The sequence below is a fragment of the Macrobrachium nipponense genome, chromosome 5 (genome assembly GCF_015104395.2).
Source record: "Macrobrachium nipponense isolate FS-2020 chromosome 5, ASM1510439v2, whole genome shotgun sequence".
NCBI classification, from domain to species: Eukaryota; Metazoa; Arthropoda; class Malacostraca; order Decapoda; family Palaemonidae; genus Macrobrachium; species Macrobrachium nipponense.
The window spans coordinates 69,649,344-69,670,717 of NC_061107.1; the positions used below are offsets into that span (position 1 = coordinate 69,649,344).

The 21,374-nt window shown below is 34.6% G+C and overlaps 1 protein-coding gene across 3 annotated transcripts in view; it reads left to right on the forward strand.

Moving 5' to 3' along the window:
• The first annotated feature begins 421 nt into the window (after positions 1 to 421).
• Positions 422 to 21,374, forward strand: part of LOC135215392 (lachesin-like) — a 503,680-nt gene continuing 482,727 nt past the window's right edge. For all 3 annotated transcript variants that reach the window (XM_064249983.1, XM_064249985.1, XM_064249984.1), the window contains exon 1: positions 422 to 532. In XM_064249983.1, the coding sequence (XP_064106053.1) occupies positions 496 to 532 (37 nt within the window). In that variant the 5' untranslated portion in view covers positions 422 to 495. The remainder of the gene's footprint in view (positions 533 to 21,374) is intronic.

The following is a 21,374-nucleotide window of genomic DNA, read 5'->3' on the forward strand; positions in this document are numbered from 1 at the left end:
TGGTTAGCAATATGTTCCCAAATTTGTAAACTCATGAACATTCATAATAATCTGAAACCTATACTGTTCCTGTATTATGTGTAGATTGATCATTAACAGGTGCTTGAAATAGAAGAAGAACAAAAGGGAAACTTGAACTAAGTTTTTTCGTAGTCTTTATTAGGCAGTGACTAACTGAAGGGAGCATCACAGAATCAAGTGGACGTTCCAAACACATTATTAGAAGAATGTCTGGCGGGCAACAGTCACATCATTCAAACCTGGAAATGTCTCCCTCTTGTCTCTCAACTTGGCTCTCGAGGTCCCGTGCGCGACTGCAGACAGAGTCAGTCCTGCATACGAGGACGACAGCTCCACCTTCTGGATCACCTTTTTCTCGGCAAAGAGTCAGTCCTGCATACGAGGACGAACAAGCGTCCACCTTCTGGATCACCTTTTTCTCGGCAAAGAGTCAGTCTAACATTCATCTGTATTTGGACATTCTTGTTCCTGTTTATGGCAAGCACATCATGCACAGCTGATACTACTGGTGGTGAGTTTTGACTTCTTCCATTTTTTTCTGAGTATTTTTAATTAATATAGTTTGTTTTTCAGGTTCAATATGAAGTTCTCTGAGTCGGGATTATTATTACAAACATCAAACTCCCACCGGACGGTCAGAATCATCATCACTTCGTCATATTAGAAAACTATTTCCTTTGACTTGATTTGATGAGCGCGTTAATCTGAGGGCTTAATTATAGGTATCTGGTAGAGAGATACTATATTATATATATCTATATATATATATATATATATATATATATATATATATATATATATATATATATTATATATCACAGGAAAACAGCAGTCATTCGAGATATATTCGCAAGGAAGCAAGGGAGACGTCTTCTGGTAATTTATAAAAACTTTATTGAGCGACGTTTCAGGGTCCAGCCCCATCATCACCGTTGTAAAAAGGATTAATACACATGAAACATAATAAAAAGACTCATCCTAATCACCAACATACATTTAAAATTCACAGAAAACCTACCACAATGATAAGAAAATTACCATCTCAAGTGAAGGGAAGGAGACGAGTGACTAGAAGAATGGAAGGTCCCAAGTAAATATGGTTATGCTAGGTAACGAGGGGTAGAGGTGGTTTGGTTGTTTAATTTTGGAACTGTTGTTTTTATGGACAGCGATTCGAAGGTATTTGAAGAAATCATGATGTCCGGTAGCGGGAAACGAACCCGCGACACCATAATCACGACAAGGTCACCGACCTGACTACATTGTGGAGTGACCTCATTCCACCTAAATATGTTTGGGAACAGTGATGAGTCTAAGAAACCACGCAGTTCCTTCAGATATGAAACTCGCGTGCACCGAAGCCCGTTACCATTCACTTCTTCAATAACTCGGTTGTTCAGCTGGGAAATTCAGGCTCCTTCAGCCAATAATCTGATGTGAGCAAGACCCTTTAGGTGCCTCTATGCCTCTTCCCGCAGCTTCACCACTCAATGTCTCCATAGTGTTGCAGGAGGCACAGATGGAGGCATACCAGGAAGGAGATAAGATGGCAGTTCCCACAGCAGTTGAGCTGGTGGAGGGGAAGGAGCTGGAGAAGGACTAGTAAACCTCTTCACAAGTTGTCAAAAGTCCAGTTATCGTTAGCACCAAGGGCAACACACACACCCAGGTCAATGGCGAGAAAAAAAAAATTTTGTAGGTATTTTTTCCTTGTGAGTACATTGTATGTTAAAGACTGTACTGTAACGTGTTTGGGCAAAATAAACAACAAGGCTCGCTTTTTTATGTATTTTAGAGACTATGTTGTAATGTTTAAATTGTTTGAGCAAAATGAAAACGAAAGATTCGTTTTTATCCGCCAGTGTATGTAACCTATGTGTGATGGGTACGAGACAAAAGAAGGTGTTCACTTTTTCAAAGTTTAATTATACAGTATATTTTGTTACAAATAAGAGAAAATAACCTAGAAAATTGCTTTTTGCATAAATATCAGTTTAAAGTGTAATGGTTGTTCATTACAAGTATAGTGAGTGTTTATGGCTATGCAGTATTAACAGTGTGGGGGTGTATGGATATGGAGTTGCCATTATACTTCCGCGGAATTTTTTTGACCTTATAAGGAGTTTGGTCTTCTCTGGAAGGACCTTATCTCTATTAATCCAGAGATCTCTTTATATATATATATATATATATATATATATATATATATATATATATTTACATATATATATAATATATATATATATATATATTATATATATTATTATATATATATATATATATATATATATATATATAGACATATTATATATATTACATTATATATATATATATATATACATATATATATATATATATATTATATATACATATACCTGTATACATAGATAAATACCGCGTGTATAATTCATCATAAAATAAACATAAATCGTGGCAAATGACAATAATTGACAGGGTTTCTAGTTATGAAGAAAGGTTAAGACGATGAAAATATGGGCTAATATTATTGGTAAAGAGGCTTAGGGAAGAGTTTTAGCTCAGGATCTTGCGTCTTATTCTGTTATCATCTTGACTTGTATTGTATCACAGGAGAATCAAATATGATAAATCCTGATTTGTTTGTAAGACTAGCAACTCTGGAAATGTGTTCTCTTTCAGGATGGTTTTATTCTTAGAATTAATTTCATTGTTGGTGGTCTTGATGGGAACCCCGACAGAGGGGGAGTGGGGGTTTCGCAAACATTTATGGTCCAGGCACAATTTACTACAAATTGGATAAAGAAACTAGCAGAAAACACCGTGATCCATTAGTGTGATATGAATATGAACAATGATTTTCCATTTTTGCTGTTTCTGCTAGAACCTTAACTACTTGTTGATCAGAGCAATGAGATGGGAAAAATCGAATAAGTCGCCAAATGCTCTTTTCCAGAAATTTCTAGCTGTCTTAGTGGCCGAATGATCATGCGGCCACAGCTACCAGTTTGTAATGAAAGTTGAGTCATACCAGTGAAAATTCTTTCCATGCTCGCGCACAGAAGGGTACATTTACTTTGTAACTCTCTTGTCGCCTCTGAAAAAGTAAAAATCCTACGACATGAACTGTAGTAAAAATTGGCGAAATGAATATCGGTAAGCACTGTAGCATCTTTTATAGCAACTCTCTTACACCTCTCCTTATGAAGTTAATTGGATTTAAAACGAGCATTAAATACATTCCTCTCCATGCAATAGTATAATTTCAAGAAGCGTTAAGTGTGACTAAGCTAACTTTGTCGATTGAAGTTCAACAAAATTAATTCTGTTTATGTTAAATGACACTTCCCTCGGTATCTTCATTTCAGTTTTTTTGCACTTATTTAACAATTTCATCGGTTTTTACAAAAGCAGTTGAACTTGTTTCTAAAAACAATTTACTGCGAAATGACTTTACGTAAATTATGCGCCGAAATAAACCCTACTTGCAATAGCACAATGTAGCACATACTAGCTACAGAGTTATCACTGAACAATAGAACGCACCAAACTTGACAGATTTCTTGAGCTTGTATTTATTCATGTGGGACGTTTTGCTGCCTTTCCTTTGAGAACTTGTCCTGTATGAGATTCAAAGTATATACATCGCCTGTGAAAATTGTATGAAACTCTTGCATTACTTTTCGAACACGCTGGGAAATAAAGAACAGACAAAAATAGTATTAACAAATATTACGGAATAATCCCCAGGAATTAAGAAAGGGATTATTTCATAGGTCGAGATATACAATGCGTTATCGGATTCCTTATACCTAAAAAATTCTACTAGAGAGAGAGAGAGAGGAGAGAGAGAGAGAGAGAGAGGGAGAGAGAGAGAGAGAGAGAGATAATATAACATTCTTCCGATATAATTTTTACTGTGTTGGTATTTATTGTACTATTTAGATTTTGTTAATATACATACACACATACATACATACATACATACATACACACACACACACATATATATAATAAATACACACACATATATATATATATATATATATATATATATATATATATATATCAATATATATATATATATAATTTCCAAGCCTTGGTCATTGGATTGGAAATAAAGCTGAAACCGGTCAGGACCTACACAGTCTCTCATTCTTCACCTGCGTTCATACCATATAAGAACAGTATAATAATAATAATAATAATAATAGGATCGGATTAATGCTCAGAATGCAGGCCTCTGATTTGCAGAGTTAGTGAGCCAATCAGACAAAACAAAATCTTGCCTCCAAATGTCCCAGTCATCTACAGCCTCAAGTCGTCAGCTGATTTCCTTGAGCTCCTGAAGAAGATCACCCTAACCGCCAATATGGTTTCCATGGGTGTTGAGTCACTGTTCTCCAACTATTGATAAAATTCTGGAATGAGTATATAAAGACGACAATACGCCAGCTTGTGACATACCTGAAATGGCCACGAAAAAAAACTCCAGTAGATATGGTACAAATAAAGCTCCCTTCATCACCCACAAAGGAGAACTATACACCAAGATTGATGGAGTCGCCATGGGCTCCCCACTGGCAGTCCTTTTTTCCAATACATATATGGGATGAGTAGAAGAGCGAGTGTCTAGCCGCATACAAAAGCCTACAATATAGGTCCCGTATGTGGACGACACCTTCATCGGAATTGGTAGTGAAAAAAAGCTACAGACCCTGATCAGGACTTTTGAGGAGTGTAACTTTCTCCGCTTCACATCAAGAAGACTAACCTCAGCATCACACTGAATGGTCAAAGCGAATGCTCGAGGAGATACAAGGATAATGTAATTGACGCCTTTGTCAGAATAGCCATTTCCCTTACCAGTACCTGGGCAGCAGCCAATAAGGAAATTGAAAGATCAGCCCCGAAGCTGGTGAATAATGGTTTCTCCAACAAAGACCTTGAACACAGAGCGAAGAAAGCCATAGAAAACAACCCAGCTCTTCCTATAACTGACCCCCCTCCGGATGAGTAATGTAGTGTATCAGTTCCTGTGCCCCGTTCCCAGATGCTGTGAGTCTTACATTGGTATGACTACCGTGAAACTGTCAAAAAGACTGTCATGCCATGGCCAGGGAGAAGCAATTTTCAATCATTAAGTGACTCATCACCATCTTCAGATGCTGGAAGTTCTGCTGATACTAAAACATCGTCCTTCCCTGAATACGTCCCAGGAGCCATTTCTGCTCCCCACTCAAATAAGACGTATCCTGGATGCAACTACTGAAGGCACACCTGCAGGAGGACGAGCTCCCACAGGCTCACAGGTACCCCCAACAGAAGAAAGATGCCCTGAAAAATAGACAATTGAGGAGAAGAAACAGAAGTAGAAGTTTCTGCAGGACGACAAGCCCCCACAGGAGAAAGAGCACCCCCTACAGGAGAAATACGGCCTGGAGAAAGAACCATAAGAAGAGAAGCTATCACCATCAGGAGACAGCAGCCCCAGTGCCAGTGCCACCTGAACAGAGCTTCCCTGGTCTCTCAGGCAAATCAGCCAATCAGAGGCCAGCATTCTGAACACTAAACTGACCCTATTTTCATTAGCTCCCACGAAACCAACCCTAATTTCATTGGCTCAAAAACTCAGCCAATCATAGGTTAGCATTCTTAGCACTAATATAATAATAATAATAATAAAATATGATAAAAACCATAAACACATGGGCAGTACCAGAAATCAGATACAGAGCAGGAATAGTGGAATGGACGAAGGCAGAACTCCGCAACATAGATCAGAAAACTAGGAAACATTTGACAAAACACAAAGTACTACACCCAAGAGCAAATACGGACAGACTATACATAACACGAAAGGAAGGAGGGAGAGGACTGCTAAGCATAGAGGACTGCGTCAACATCGAAAACAGAGCACTGGGGCAATATCTAAAAACCAGTGAAGACAAGTGGCTCAGGAGTGCATGTGAAAAAGGGCTGATAAAAGTAGACGAAGACCCAGAAATATACAGAGACAGGAGAATGACAAACAGAACAGAGGAATGGCACAACAAACCAATGCACGGAAAATACATGAGACAGACTAAAGAACTAGCCAGCGATGACACATGGCAATGGTTACAGAGGGGAGAGCTAAAGAAGGAAACTGAAGGAATGATAACAGCGGCACAAGATCAGACCCTAAGAACCAGATTTGTTCAAGGAACGATATATGGATATAACTTCTCTCCCATATGTAGGAAGTGCAATACGAAAAATGAAACCATAAACCACATAGCAAGCGAATGTCCGGCACTTGCACAGAACCAGTACAAAAAGAGGCACAATTCAGTGGCAAAAGCCCTCCACTGGAGCCTGTGCAAGAAACACCAACTACCTTCCAGCAATAAGTGGTACGAGCACCAACCTGAAGGAGTGATAGGAAACGATCAGGCAAAGATCCTCTGGGACTATGGTATCAGAACAGATAAGGTGATACGTGCAAATAGACCAGACGTGACATTGATTGACAAAATCAAGAAGAATGTATCACTCATTGATGTTGCAATACCACGGGACACGACAGTTGAAGAGAAAGAAAGGGAAAAAATGGATTAGTATCAAGACCTGAAAATAGAAATAAGAAGGATATGGGATTGCCAGTGGAAATTGTACCCATAATCATAGGAATACTAGGCACGATCCCAAGATCCTTGAAAAGGAATCTGGAAAAACTAGAGGCTGAAGTAGCTCCAGGACTCATGCAGAAGAGTGTGATCCTAGAAACGGCGCACATAGTAAGAAGAGTGAGTGATGGACTCCTAAGGAGGCAGGATGCAACCCGGAACCCCACACTATAAATACTAGTCGAATTGGAAGACTGATAAACCAAAAAAAAAAAGAGGAAAAAAATTATAGTAATAGTAATAATAATAATAATAATGATAATAATAATAATAAAGGTAGAATTCGAATTTTCAGCAGATAGATGAAAAAAAAATTCGGGTTTTTTTCTATCGAAATGAATAAGGTAATTGAAGAACGTAATAGGATTTGTAAATTCATTGACCGATAGCACGGAAAAATAAAAACAGAAAAAGTCTAAAGGTGAAGCACTGTTGCACTACGCAAAATTCACGCCTTTGTATTAAGAAGAAAACGACAGCAGGTATCTGGAAGGATTAGATGATTATTATTGGTATACTATAAAATTTTTCTGTAGCCTTCATGTAAAATAACTTTCTGAGTTTTAGTTTTTCGACCATTATTCAAATGATAAAATATTGAACTACCAGTATGAAGGTGATATCATTTTACATATCAATTCATTCAGTTGCATCTAGAATATTTCAACAGTAAATACACAGACACACACGCACGCACACACACACACATACACATATATATATATATATATATATATATATATATATATATATATATATATATATATATGTGTGTGTGTGTGTGTGTGTGTGTGTGTGTGTTTTCGTGTGTGTGTGTGTGTTTGTGTGTGTGTGTGTGTGTAGTTTGTATGTTTGTATTTTGTAATTTCACAATTTTATTTTCAAAATACATTGTGAGCACAAAAACTTTCTGCTTCGTATATATGAGCATTTATAGATAAGTTTCTCTCCAAAGCAGTAATTCTCCTGGTTCTTTGAACATGCAATTTCTTTCGCTTTTTAATATTCAGAGAATTTCATCGATGAAAGACGTTTAACTGACTATATGTATTAAGTTATGTTGCATGGTAAAAATGTGTAATTTCATCCAGATGTTTCTTCGTTATGACATTTTGTTTTCGAATCACTTTTCTAAAAAAGGCTTAAAAGAAGCTATGAAGAAGAGGGAATTGTTCCGTTATGATAAGATCTGATTTGATGTTATATTTATTTTTTTCTAATTGATATTTTATCTTCATTATGCAAAAATTTAACAGGAACAAATAATTTAACTGGCCTCATCCACTTACCTATCTGAAAGTATCTATAGTACTCTATATGTAATGTATGTTTGAAATTTTGCGAGTACAAGTACACAGCTTTGAATTATTCCGTGGCGCACATCAATGTGGGATTACTCTTGAGCGTCGTATGGATGAGGAGCTACATTTCGGTTGTGGAAAAAGCCGACATGGAGAAAATCTAGGCTTTGTAGACAGAATAGAATATAGAAAACCAGTTAAAGCTTATAATAGTATCTATTCTGTAGTAATAATGCGTGCCTGATGGTTACTTTTCATAGGTACAAAACATGTCTGTGCAGGTATCGTTATTATCAGCAACAAATAGGTTTTCGTTAATTGCTGAACCCGACTCCTATCTATGTTATGTTCTTGCAAACTAAATATGGCTAGTTTTTCCCCACCTTCTCGACTTTTGCATGTTCTTCATTATCTGTGCTTCTCATTGTTCACTTTCTTGTCTTATTTGCATCACATTTTTCTTTGATATTACTATTTCTTTCTCTAGTTCGATCAATGTTGGAGGTCTGTGCTTGACCTCCTCTGAAGCGCCTCGTTAGGTTTAATTCTCTCCTACTTTCTCCTCTACCTTTCCTCGCACTTCTTCGTGTTGGGCGGATCAGCCTGCATTCTACTTCTCAGAGAGCAAACCCTCTCATTTCAGTTTGCCTTTCATCGACCATTTCGCTTATATATAATCCATTTATTTCTGATATTTTCTAGATCATTCATTAAGCTAATCTCTTTCAGTTTATCGTGAGCTATACCATTTCTCCGTGGCCTGTTTAACATTTCCTTTTATATTTTCTAAGACGGGCTTGGCGTCAACATAATAGCTTTGCAAAATTCAGTCACAACAAATTCTTTTTGTTCCTTTGCCTCCATTTGAGGCGTCAGCGCTAGCTGTATCTCTCGCCTCGTCTTTCCAGCTTATATCAATTAGAGCCTGGCTGTTCGTGGCTTTTGATCGCAAATGTTCGTGAATCAGGGTCTGATAAATAATGAATATTATAATGTAAAGTAATGAAAACTGAAGTAATAACGATTAAAACAAGTTAAAATTATGCTAATTTTCCTTTGGCGCAATCGAGTTTTCTGTATATTATATAATTAAAGCTACCGAAAACAGATCAATCATTCGGTAATCCCGGTTTAATGCCTTATGAGCCACAGCCCATGAAACTTTAACAGCGGCCAGGTGGTGGCCTAGCCTATATCGTTACCATACGCACGAATATGGGTAGCTTTAACTTTAAATGATTAATGAAAACTACTAAACCTAGAGAGTATTTGTTAAGGTATTTTTTAAGGGGTAAGGGCGAACAGAAAAAGTGTGGACATAGAAAAGTGCGGAAGAACAGAGGAAGCCGGAGCAATAGTTTTCTTTTCAGAAAACCACAAGTAACACTTTCTAAAGACCAAGATTATTAAGACTTCATTACCTATCACACCAACATAGGAGGAATGTAGCCAATATGTCAGGTATTTAATCTAACGTTAAGCAAAGGTGAATTCACCTCAATATCGAAAATCGTTGAGTTTTGGTGTTAAGTGAAAGAAGTTATTCTTTACTGCAAAAATGAAGGATGATAGTATAAGGAAATCCATCATCTATCATTGTGTTTTCTTCACGTGCGAAGAATGAAAAGGAAAAAAAAGAAGAATGAAAGAAAAAACGCATAGAAAGGAAGAAACCACCGCCCACCCCTAATGGATCTTTCCGTTTCAGACAACAGCCTGCAAACGTCATACTGATAAATGTTTGTTTGATTTCTTCTCTTCTCTTTCCCTTCCCCTCGATGAGAAGTTCTCTCCTTTCCCCTTGTGCCGCCTCCACACCCCAACCTTCCCTCCACGTCTCGTTCTTTTGTTTGTTTTCTTGAAATCTGATACTACGGATATTCGAAGGGAAAATGACTGGGGTCATGTCCTTACCATGGTCAATGTGGTGACCGAACGTGAACCTCGAGCAATTACTCCGCACGAAAGGAACAGCAATGCAAGTGACTTCTTATTTTTTGTTTTTAATGTTTGTAACTAAGTTGTATTTCTGTTTACGACCTAATGAATAACGAAGTGCGCCACTGTCCTCATTACTGGTATTTTCTTCTGGAGGGGCTGTTCTATGTTCTCACAGCATTGTCTTAATGTGGCTGTTACATAATCTCATGACATCAGCAGTTAATTAACCAATATACGTATATTGACTGAGATGTTCTGTAATTTGACATAATAATTTAAAGAGCACAACATTTACATAAAAATAATATCAGGTAGCTCGCTCTACCAGTTTGAATGAGTTGAATTAATAAAAGCGCAGATTACAATTTCTTTTATATTTACAGCTTCTCTTCTCACCTTGTCTGGAAGTTGTTCAGGATAAGATTGCTAACCCTATGAACATCCCCCTTCATAGTGGATATGCAACAAAATCAACTAACCTGTATGGGCTAACAGAGATGAAAGTGGGTTTTCATGAAGAGCAAATAAATTATTCATCTCACCCGGTCAACGGACCTAGACCTCTTGCTAGTGAAGTGAAAAGCTACTGAATGTGCTCAAGTTCGGATGAGAGAGCAATTTATGAGTGTTCTGTTGTAAGTGTGTAATCGTGCACTTATAGCAATCAAAATGTGTTGAAAATAATTTAGTTGAGGGAAAAGTAGATCATCTCAAGTGTAGTTGCAAGGCAACAAAAATCATATACAGGTTACTCTAAGAATAGGTATCATGTTAGAAAAGAAAGTGAGAGACAAAAGAAAGAAAATGATGAAAATACATAGGTGAATTTTAATAATTATATTAGATCTATAAGGAAGGGGTTGTTTGGGAAAGTATAGTTAGAGAGAAACGTTAATCAGAATGGAAATATGATGTATCCTGAACATGGCGAAGTCCTGAGTCGATGGTGCATGTATTTTAAAGATTTCTTAGATAAAGAATACTTGATAAAGGCAAAACTGAATGGAAGAGGATGGAAGAGGCCAGTGTAAACTCCAGAATGCTTGTGGAAGGGACTGGTGGGGATGTCAAAGGGTTACAAAGATATTACAAAGGCGCAATGGCTTGATAGTCAAAGCGGCATGAAATGGCTGGTCATTTTGTATAAAGGTAACATAGATGACTGTAAGTATTATATAAGCATAACATAGTGTAGCATTATTTGATATAAAAGACAATGCGTAAGAAAGGGCTTTGATTTATGTAGGTAAATAAATGGAAGGATTTATATAGAGAGAACAGTGTGGATATGGATCAATAAGGATCAAACGTCAACATAAAGCACTTAAGTGAAAAGTTTGGTGGAAGACGGGAAAAGCTTTATGCAGCTCACATGTATCCAGAAAACGCTTATGATGAAACTGATTAAGATGAAGGCAATTGATGTTGTATGGTGTAACCGATAGTTGACTAAGAGCAATTAAAAGTGTTTGCAGTGATACAAAAGAATATGTTGACGACGTATGGATATTAGTGTAGTTGGTTTTCATGACGTCATATGTGCAGGGTCGTCTCGTTAGCTATTAAATATCTTATGGGTACACTGATCCAAGAACTTGGAGAAAGGGCATTAGATGCAGATGAAAAGTTGCAAAATAAAACATGATTCTGGAATAGAGTGTGGAATGGCTGTTTGAGAAAAAAGAGTTGCTGCAAAATATAGTGAAAAGAAATAAGAATGAGTTAAATTTGACGAAGAGTAACGCAATGACTGTGAATGGAAATAGGGAAGTTAGGACAATGAATAACAGTATGGAGGATAACCAAGGTTTATTTGGACGGTGGTGGAGGTGGGTTGCCATCGCTTTTCAAGTGCAAAATGAATTCGACGGGCATATGTACAGCAGAGTTGATAACAACTTATGCTGCTCTTGATGGCTCAGTAGTCAAAAGTCAATGTATATCATTGTTTCTAAAGAGACAGCGGTTTGAATCCCACTGATGACGAAACACTTATCAGTTATAATTCCCCTTGAGTGTAAGTTTCAAAATACGCACTCAATCGACTAAAGAATGCATTCACTTAGAGAGCCTCGCCCTGCTTACGAATTTTGTCCTGAAATCCACCAGGTCATCTAAGCATTCTTATTGACTTGCACTTCTGTCTATTCAGAGCTAGAATTTAATTTAGAATACTCTTTTCCTAACCTTTTTCTTACTTTTAATACTTATTAATATACTTTTTTACAAACTATATATACTTCTAACAATCAAGTGCCCGTCCAAGCACGCTTCAGTGAGATTCCTTCCATTGCTATTAATCCCTGGAACTTGATAACTAACCACGACAATTTTTGTTCTTCTGTTCCCTTGCACACACACACGCACACACATATAAATGTATATATATCTATATATATATATATATATAATATATATAATATATATCATATATTTATATAATTATTTATACATATATATATATTTATATATATATAATTATATATTTATATTATAATTTATATATATGTTATATATAATATATATATATATTGTATATATAACTATACATATATACTTACTTAAACAGTCTAACCTTGGTAAGATTGATAGGGTAAACCTTAAGCTTTCAAAAGAACGACTTACTTTCCCTTCATAGAAAAGTGTCATAATTTAAACAAAAAGAGCTACACACACACACACACACACACACACACACACACACACACACACACACATATATATATATATATATATATATAATATATATGATATAATATATATATATATATATATACGTAAATAGCCACATGAAAGGTAATAAATTAAATACCCGGTATCAAACAATTTCGTGTATTGCGTACACTTCTTCGCAATACACGAAAGGGCTGGTACAGTGGGGCTCAAATCTCATGCGACATGATTCTTTTGTATCGTCCATATTCTCAGACTCAACGTGACGTTGCCAAGTAGTGGTATTTTTTTTTTTCTTTTTTTATTTGTAATGTCATTCATGTCGAAAAGTTTGCGAATTCACAGCTAGCCTTATTTTCCTTTATGGTTAAATAGATATGATCCCTTTTATGCATTGGTATAACTCTTAATTTGTGTGATTTGAATTGATTTTTCTATTTTTTTTATCTTTACGTTGCTCAGTTTAAGTGTGGTGTGATAAGGCTAGCGGTGCCAGCAATGAAAGCACACTTAACATGCTCCTCGGACTGGTCAACATATCCATGTCTGCAGCATTGTGACAGTAGACCTAATATGCTCAACAGTCATAACAACAATTTCAATGAAGGAATATGAATTAAAACAAGTTTTATTTGAATGTTGAAGATTTCGGCTGCGTTTAAGCTGCCTGTATGTTGGAAAATGTTTTATAGGCCTAAAAAAATAATCTAAGCCATCTGAGATGTGATCTGTTACTAATGAATTTATTTGTAGAGATCACCTGTTCTTTGAGGAATACGAATTACAACCAGTTTTCTTTGAATGTTGAAGTTTCAGGCTGTATTTAAGCTGCCTGTATGTTGCAAAATGATTTATAGGCCTAGAAAAATAATCTACGCTTTCTGAGATGTAATCTTTACTAATGTTTTTATTTGTAGAGATTACCTGTTCTTTGAGGAATAAAAGATGATGATGATTTTGGTTATATGGAGAAGATGGTTATTGATCGAAATATCATAAGTATTAATATCAAGGCATATGGAACACTTGTTTTTCAACTGGTTTTCTGTATTATTTCCTTAAAAGTTCTTCTGCTCGCTTTTGGTGTATAATTTATTCTTTCATAACTTGAAGTGCAAGAATGTGTAGATAACCTCATTTGCTTTCTGGCCAGAAATTGTTAATATAGAGATGTGAATGTTAAGTGTAAAGTAAAGAAACCTAACACCTAGGCCTAGGAATAATATCTTGGCTTTGACAAATAGGCGAATATTTCCTAGTATGCTATCAGTTTTCAAATATTTAAGAAAGATAACAAATAATTATGTATGAAAATCCAAATACTCCTTTAACACATAAGGTAAATGTTTTCAAGATAATTCAATGGTCGCTACTCATTGTAGACCTACTTATATACCAGGTGGTTGTTGTTGCACCGACACTGATACGTCACACATGCTCCCCTCACACGTTGATATCGGTGGGCGCATTCTACTTTTGTATATACATATTTACATTTTTTCAGCGTTGAGGGTAAAAGCAATCAAATAGGACTATTTCAAATTTTATGTTTGCTTTGGAAGCCTTATTAATGTTACGACAATTTTTTTCGTTCTTTCTTTATTTATTTAACATTTGAACTGAGGTTTGATGGCGACTTCGTTTTGGTCAAATGCTTCAGCAATGAGTGAACGAAAGTTTTGAAAATGTTTCGTAAGGGTTTTTCTGAAATTTGGCTACACGTGACATTTTCTTACAATTTTTAAATATATGACAGATTTTACTCTTGTGAAACATATTATGGCCTTATGGTATGCATACTCGCGTTTTCGCATTGAAATAAAAGATAAATATGGAGCATGCTAGGTTGCCAGTTAGTGAATTTTGAACGAAATCCTATGGAGTCATGTCGCATGAGATTTGAGCATCACTGTACCTGGTCTTTAATTTCTCACCTTTCATGTGGCTATTTACGTACATATTTGTCACGGGCGGTTTGGTGACTTATTACTGATGTATATATATATATATATATATATATATATTATATAATATGTTATATATATATATAATATATATAATATCATATATATATATATATATATATACATATATATATATATATATATATATATATTTATATATAATGATATATATATAAAATATATATATATATATAACACACAATAGATTGTGCTTGAAGGACTAGAAACAATAGTACAGTTTTAACTGCCACAGAACTAGAGGGTTCATGGAGTCCCTCTTGTTTTAATTTTCCAATGACCCAGTAATTGTTGGTTTAATATTATCGGCAAAATTATCCAAAACACACATTATCTAAAATTGCTTTGAATAGTGTAAGTGTAATAAAACTGCCCAAAAATTTTTTTTATGTAAGTTTGTGTCTGTGTATCAAAAATTACATGAATCATGTCATTTTTGAATTCGCTTTTGTTTAACAGAAAACATAAAATTTAGTTAATAAACAAGGTGCCATGGAAATGATTAAATAGATCAAGCTATTGTAATAAACAATATTTTGCAAATTTTATTTCGAAATCCTTATTACTTTATGGTAACAAGAACAATAGAACTAGTATACTGAATCATTGAACACATCGGGGAATGACTCTCAGATGCGTGAAAATGGTATTTTTCCATGCCACTGGTCTCTTCTTATTCAGTTAGGGGCAAATGAAATTCATCAACAACCTAGTAGGCGTGGTTGTTACTAGGTTATACTGATAGCAAAACATGCTGATTAATCTTATATATGCTTCATTTAACATTAAGTATTGAAGAATCAAATTTTAGAATCATTAGTGATGACTATATTAAAAATACCAAAGTAGTAATAAATGATGATATTAAAAGTATTGCACAGTACTCGAAAAATATGTTAAGAGAGAGGGACATAGAAGGTATCACGTACTTCTTCAGTATGGGATCAATCAGGAAAAGTAACATCTTCGCGCCATTCAATGAAAAGAAAAAGTTTAATCCGAATGGATGCAAGATTTTCAATTTTATCACTGAAAATCTTTACTTCACCCTCCCTATAATTTTAGGTATATTCATCTGCTCATGAACTTCTAGAGCAAATTTCATATCTAAACTCCTTGGCTCATTCAACATAAGGAATATAAATTCTAGCCTTAATTTTAGAAAGAATGGTAATTAATCCAAAAAGGTAAAAGTCCTGACTTTACACATATGACAAAACTATGAAGAAATCATTAACACTTCATACTGCTTTTCCACTGAAAACCTCGGGAAATTGTGATGAATCATTGTTATCATTCAAGTCCTCACAAGATGATATAGATCTAATCTAAGAAAATCCCTGTTAATTAAGAATGGAATTAATCATATCTAGACAGCACTTGTGAATCTCTTTCAATTACAGCTATATCATTCCTACGACTTCTTTATGAAGATAGCAAGAACAACCTCGGACTGTGCATACATCAAGAATAATTTCTGTATATTAGATGAAAGGCAGTCAGCGAAACAGTGAATTGCTATGATGGCGAGACAGTCATAGATTTTTATTGACGACCTAAACAGACAAAAATCTGATTCTACGTGTTATCTGTCTTCTTTCGAACACTGGCATCAAAGGGAGGAAATCATATGACGAAAGGTCAGGAATAACTTGCTTGATTTTACGAATAAAAGTTGTTAGTATTTCTGATTGAGCTGCAACCACCTCGACCACATTGGAACCCTTGTGAGTTGATCCTCTTCCCCACGGCACCAAGATATTCTTCTGATCCAGAAAATTCCACGCACACTGACTTCCAGTCCAGTGAACTTTCTAGCCCGTAATATTTTCTACAATTCATTGTTACATTCATTGTTACATAATTACACCCCCATTTTCGCTGAAAGACAGTTTACCAACTTTAACCACAGCTCCCATTACCGTTTCGTGCTGCTTTTACCCTTCAAAGCTATTTATTTTTTTTTTTTAACGACGATTGTTGTCATATGGAAATGTAATAACTAGATTAGTTTTTCTATGGTCATGACGGAATCGGTCTAAATTAAAATTCACAGATGCTTTAAATAAAGTATGGGCTCACCTAGATGATGCCACCTGCTATAACATCAGAACTGATTGTGGTAGCACAGTGATTGAAAGAAAATAGAAACCCTTTGGATATTGATACAAGAACTATGACCAAACATTCAGGTATTTGTAAATGAAGAATGTGGCTGCAGTTGAGGATTTATGACTGTGTAGGTTATATTAACAACAAAAGCATGACTCTAGGCGCCTGTGTAAATACATGTATGCAATAATGAAATACACTTTCAACTTTCACAGGTACGCTCTCGCCTCTCCTTAATCCAAATATGTATTGTATTGCACACGCTGGTCAGCCGCCGTTCAATCACGCTGCAGCATCTCGCTAAGACAACATCAACTACTGGTGCTTTTAGTTACATCCCCTGCACTAACTTCTACATCAATTTTTAGATTTATATTAATGTTTCTGTTAATGCACATAGGTCTTCCCAACAGAAAGAGTCTCTCGATTTGTGTTTTTGTCCGACATCCGTTTGTTTATCAACCTTTTCATCTGCATTTACTTCTAAAATGTTTTCTTCCCTAGATATCTAAGGAGATTTACAAATAGATTCTATACCTGAACAAATGGTATACATTTTCTGTATGATTACATAAACGTCTCTATCTTCCTGGAACGTCATTGCATACGAATTCCTTTTCATTCACTGACCTTCATTTCCTCATCGCATCACTTACTGTTCTTATTTCTACTTTCAACTCTCCTATACCTACAGCCACTTTCTACTTGCTCTGTGAGAGTATTTCTAAACATAGTTATTATTTATTTACATCTTGTTATGATATTTATGTCCAGCAAAAAAATATTTTTTTTTTCACTTTCACCAATTAATTATTAAATATACTTCCAGTCACTCCTTTTCTTGCTGCTATATCCATCGATCCACAACACCATCTGCTAATTACTTAATGATAATTTAACACAACCTTTTGTGGGAAACATGTTTCGGCAGTCAACGGCAGAAAACTTGTTTGTCACTCTTATTATTTTCCATTTGTTGTAATATGCATTCACTTTCACAAGTTCTTTTCCTGCCACGCCCAATTTGAACCTTACAGCCCTAAGAGTAGCTATCAGTAAACCACACTCACAGGCTACCTGACACTGCTAGTGTTGTCACCCCTTTCTTTTCATCACGATCACTTCTGATGCTATTGTTTGTTTTCGTTTGTAGTCTGCACATTTTTATCCAAGATGTTTCCTTCCCTCTTAGAACTAAATCTTCTAATAATTCTTTTTTTTTTTTTTTTTTTTTTTTTTTTTTTTTACTATATTATATGCTTGCGCATCCGAACTCCAAAGCTTGATATTGTTTCTCTTATATATACTGCAGTAAGAGATGGGACTGCAAACTAGCGTCGTGAAATAATAGCTAATGCTTTTATTTCAGAGCACCTTATAAGAGAGAGAGAGAGAGAGAGAGAGAGAGAGAGAGAGAGAGAGATTGTCGTTACCCTCGCGTTCAATTGTGAGGTACGAGTATTTCCGATCCTTCAGGTAGTCAGCAACTTTCCACTTGTTACTCTTTTACTTTGGGACTTGGTGTGTTTGTACTCGGTGCCATAAGCTCTTCCTTGATCAGTATTATCTAGGAAGTACTGCGTATTGTAGTGGCAAGAAATTGCGTACCTGCGAGCGCGTTTTGTGCGCATCATTTTCATTCCCAAAGGCATAGAAGACACAAAATGGCATATCTCACCTACATGGACCGTCTATGAAACTGTGAATGATGAAAACAGTATTGTTGTAACATAATCATAGAAACGGGGCAGGTTTCAAGGTAACGTAAGTGGCTTAGCAGTGATTGAAGAACTGCTGGAAAGTCGCTGCTGTGAACCAAGCTGCTCCCTCAAAACCCCTTTAAACCTCACCGACACCAAACCCTCTCCCTGTCCCCCCGGCTACCCCCAATACACACACACCAGCCCCAAGACAGACGCGCACACACACACACACACACCACACCTCCATGGAGGTTTTAGAGTGTAAGGTAGGAGGTGATGAAAATGATAGAGGGAAGTTGAAATAATTTCCGTTACGCTGCTAAAGGCGGTTTTAATCGTTTATATATACGAGGACACACATTACTTCGATAATGGAGGAAAGAAATTATCAGTTAAATTTTATGGGAAGATGTAACGTTCGCGTTATGAATATGTAATATTGTTACTATTATTGCTTTAAAATTATACTTAGAAAATATAACATATGTTATATCATTATCATCAAAATATTATGCAGTTGTAGCTTCTCAAGTATAATTTTTAGTTTTAGTAATGCTAGGAAACTGCTGTCCAAGTCCTTAATCATTTCAAAATTCGTCATTTTAAATAAAAAGAAGACTGGGTTTTTACGAAGACTTTCAGTTGCACCTCATTTTCCAGTGGTCTGTCTGGTTGAAAATTTGGAAATCATGATTAGACTGAAAAAGTTTCGAATGAAGGTCATTCGGATGTGAGAGTATTGCGCATCACATAGCTTTAAGGTAGATAGATGTCAGTAGTATCGAGCCTTCGAACAGAAAAGGGGACTTGACGTGTTCTACAACGTCAGGAAAAACGCCGCCAGACTCTAAGACGAAGAAGGAGCATAAAGGGAAAGCAACATCCACAAAAAGTCTTCTTTTCCTCCCTTTAAAGGACATTTACCCTTCGCCCGTCCCATTTCATCCTCTTTGGTTCTTGAGTTACTGTAGTTATCCTTGAGATAGAGGTGGGTATCGATGTTTGTCCATATATGCAAATCTCTCGACGATTCCAACGCTTCAAGAGATGGTGCTCTTTTGTTTCGGCGTTTTCGTTCGATGTTCGCTGAAGTTAAAGAGGCGTTTACGCTGAGGAGAATGACAATCTAGAGACAATCTGCTTAGCATGATCAAGAGGTCGCTACTGATCACAGTTAGTTGAGACACTCCTATAGGTCATGCTTCCAGTTAGGGAATGTAGATAGATTAGGTAATCGGTCTCCATCATAATTAAATTTTAGCGCAGGAAACGGAAGAAAAATAAACTGTATTTAAAGATAAAAAGAAATGATTTGTTGACGTATTATACATTTGTTGTATAAACTTTTTGTATTATTATCATTATTCTAGTACAGCCAACATTCTGACTTCATCCTCACCATATTGGTATGTTTATGATAATATACAGACAATAGTTCATCAGGTTCATTTCGGCATGAAATCTTTTGCCTTGATTCTGTTTAACCTCTACACGCACGTACACATATCTTCTCTCTCTCTCTCTCTCTCCTCTCTCTCTCTCTCTCTCTTTTCTTTATATATATATATATATATATATATATATATATATTATATATATATATATATATGCGTGTGTGTGTGTTTATGTATATGTATATGTAGTATATTATATATAAATGTGTATATATTATTATATATATATATATATATATCTATATATATATATATATATATATATATTATATATGTATATATAGTATGTATGTATTGTGGCTCAGTTTCCAAGTTGATTCTATCTGAACACTGAACTATTTAGTGTATTTTGGAAAGCATATATATATATATATATATATATATATATATATTATACTATACATATATATATATATTATATATATATATATATATATATATATATACTTTCCAAAATACACTAAATATTGAGATTCGCTATTCATCTGCATCGGACCCACAAATACACATTGAGTATTTGGAAATGTTGAACTTTTTGTCTACTTTTCGAGTCTACAACCTTAGTTAAGGTAAAGGTCATTTCTGTCTCATAGCAAGTGCAAAGAACAAAATGACTGCTTTGTACTTGCAGCTTTTTCTGAATAGAATCTTTGGCATTTGTGTGGTAAACTCACTTGTTTTTATGAATTATTTACAGCGAACACGGCTATAAATGTTTTTTAGCCGAAAATTCAGTACTCTCTGGACTACACCTACACACACGCACACACATACATATATGTATATATATACATACATATACATATATATATATATATATATATATATATATATATATATGTACGTATATATATATATATATATATATGTATGTATGTATATATATATATATATATACATACATACATACAAACATATATTATCTATTATAATATATATATATATAACTATATATATATATATATATATATATATATATACTTATATCTATATATATGTATATTATATATATATATATATATATATATATTATATATATATTATATGTATATATATATATGTATAGATCTCTATATTTATATAGAATCTAATATATATATATATATATATATATATATATATATATATATATATTACATTTGTCTCTATTAATTATATATCTATTCTAGATTATCTATATATATATACTATAATCGTATATATATAATACATACCATTACAACATACATAACATTAACATAATCTAAATATATATGTATAATATATATCTCATTATATAAATATATATATATCCTATATATATATATATATAGATTAAATATATATCGACATATCTATATATATATATATATCTTATTATATATAGGATATATATATCTCTAATATATATACCTACAATAACACATACATACATTCTATTATATATATCCTATATATATAGTATTCGTAATATATATATATAGATATATAATATCTAATTTATATATATATATATATATATCTATTATATATATATATATATATATATATATACATAAATATA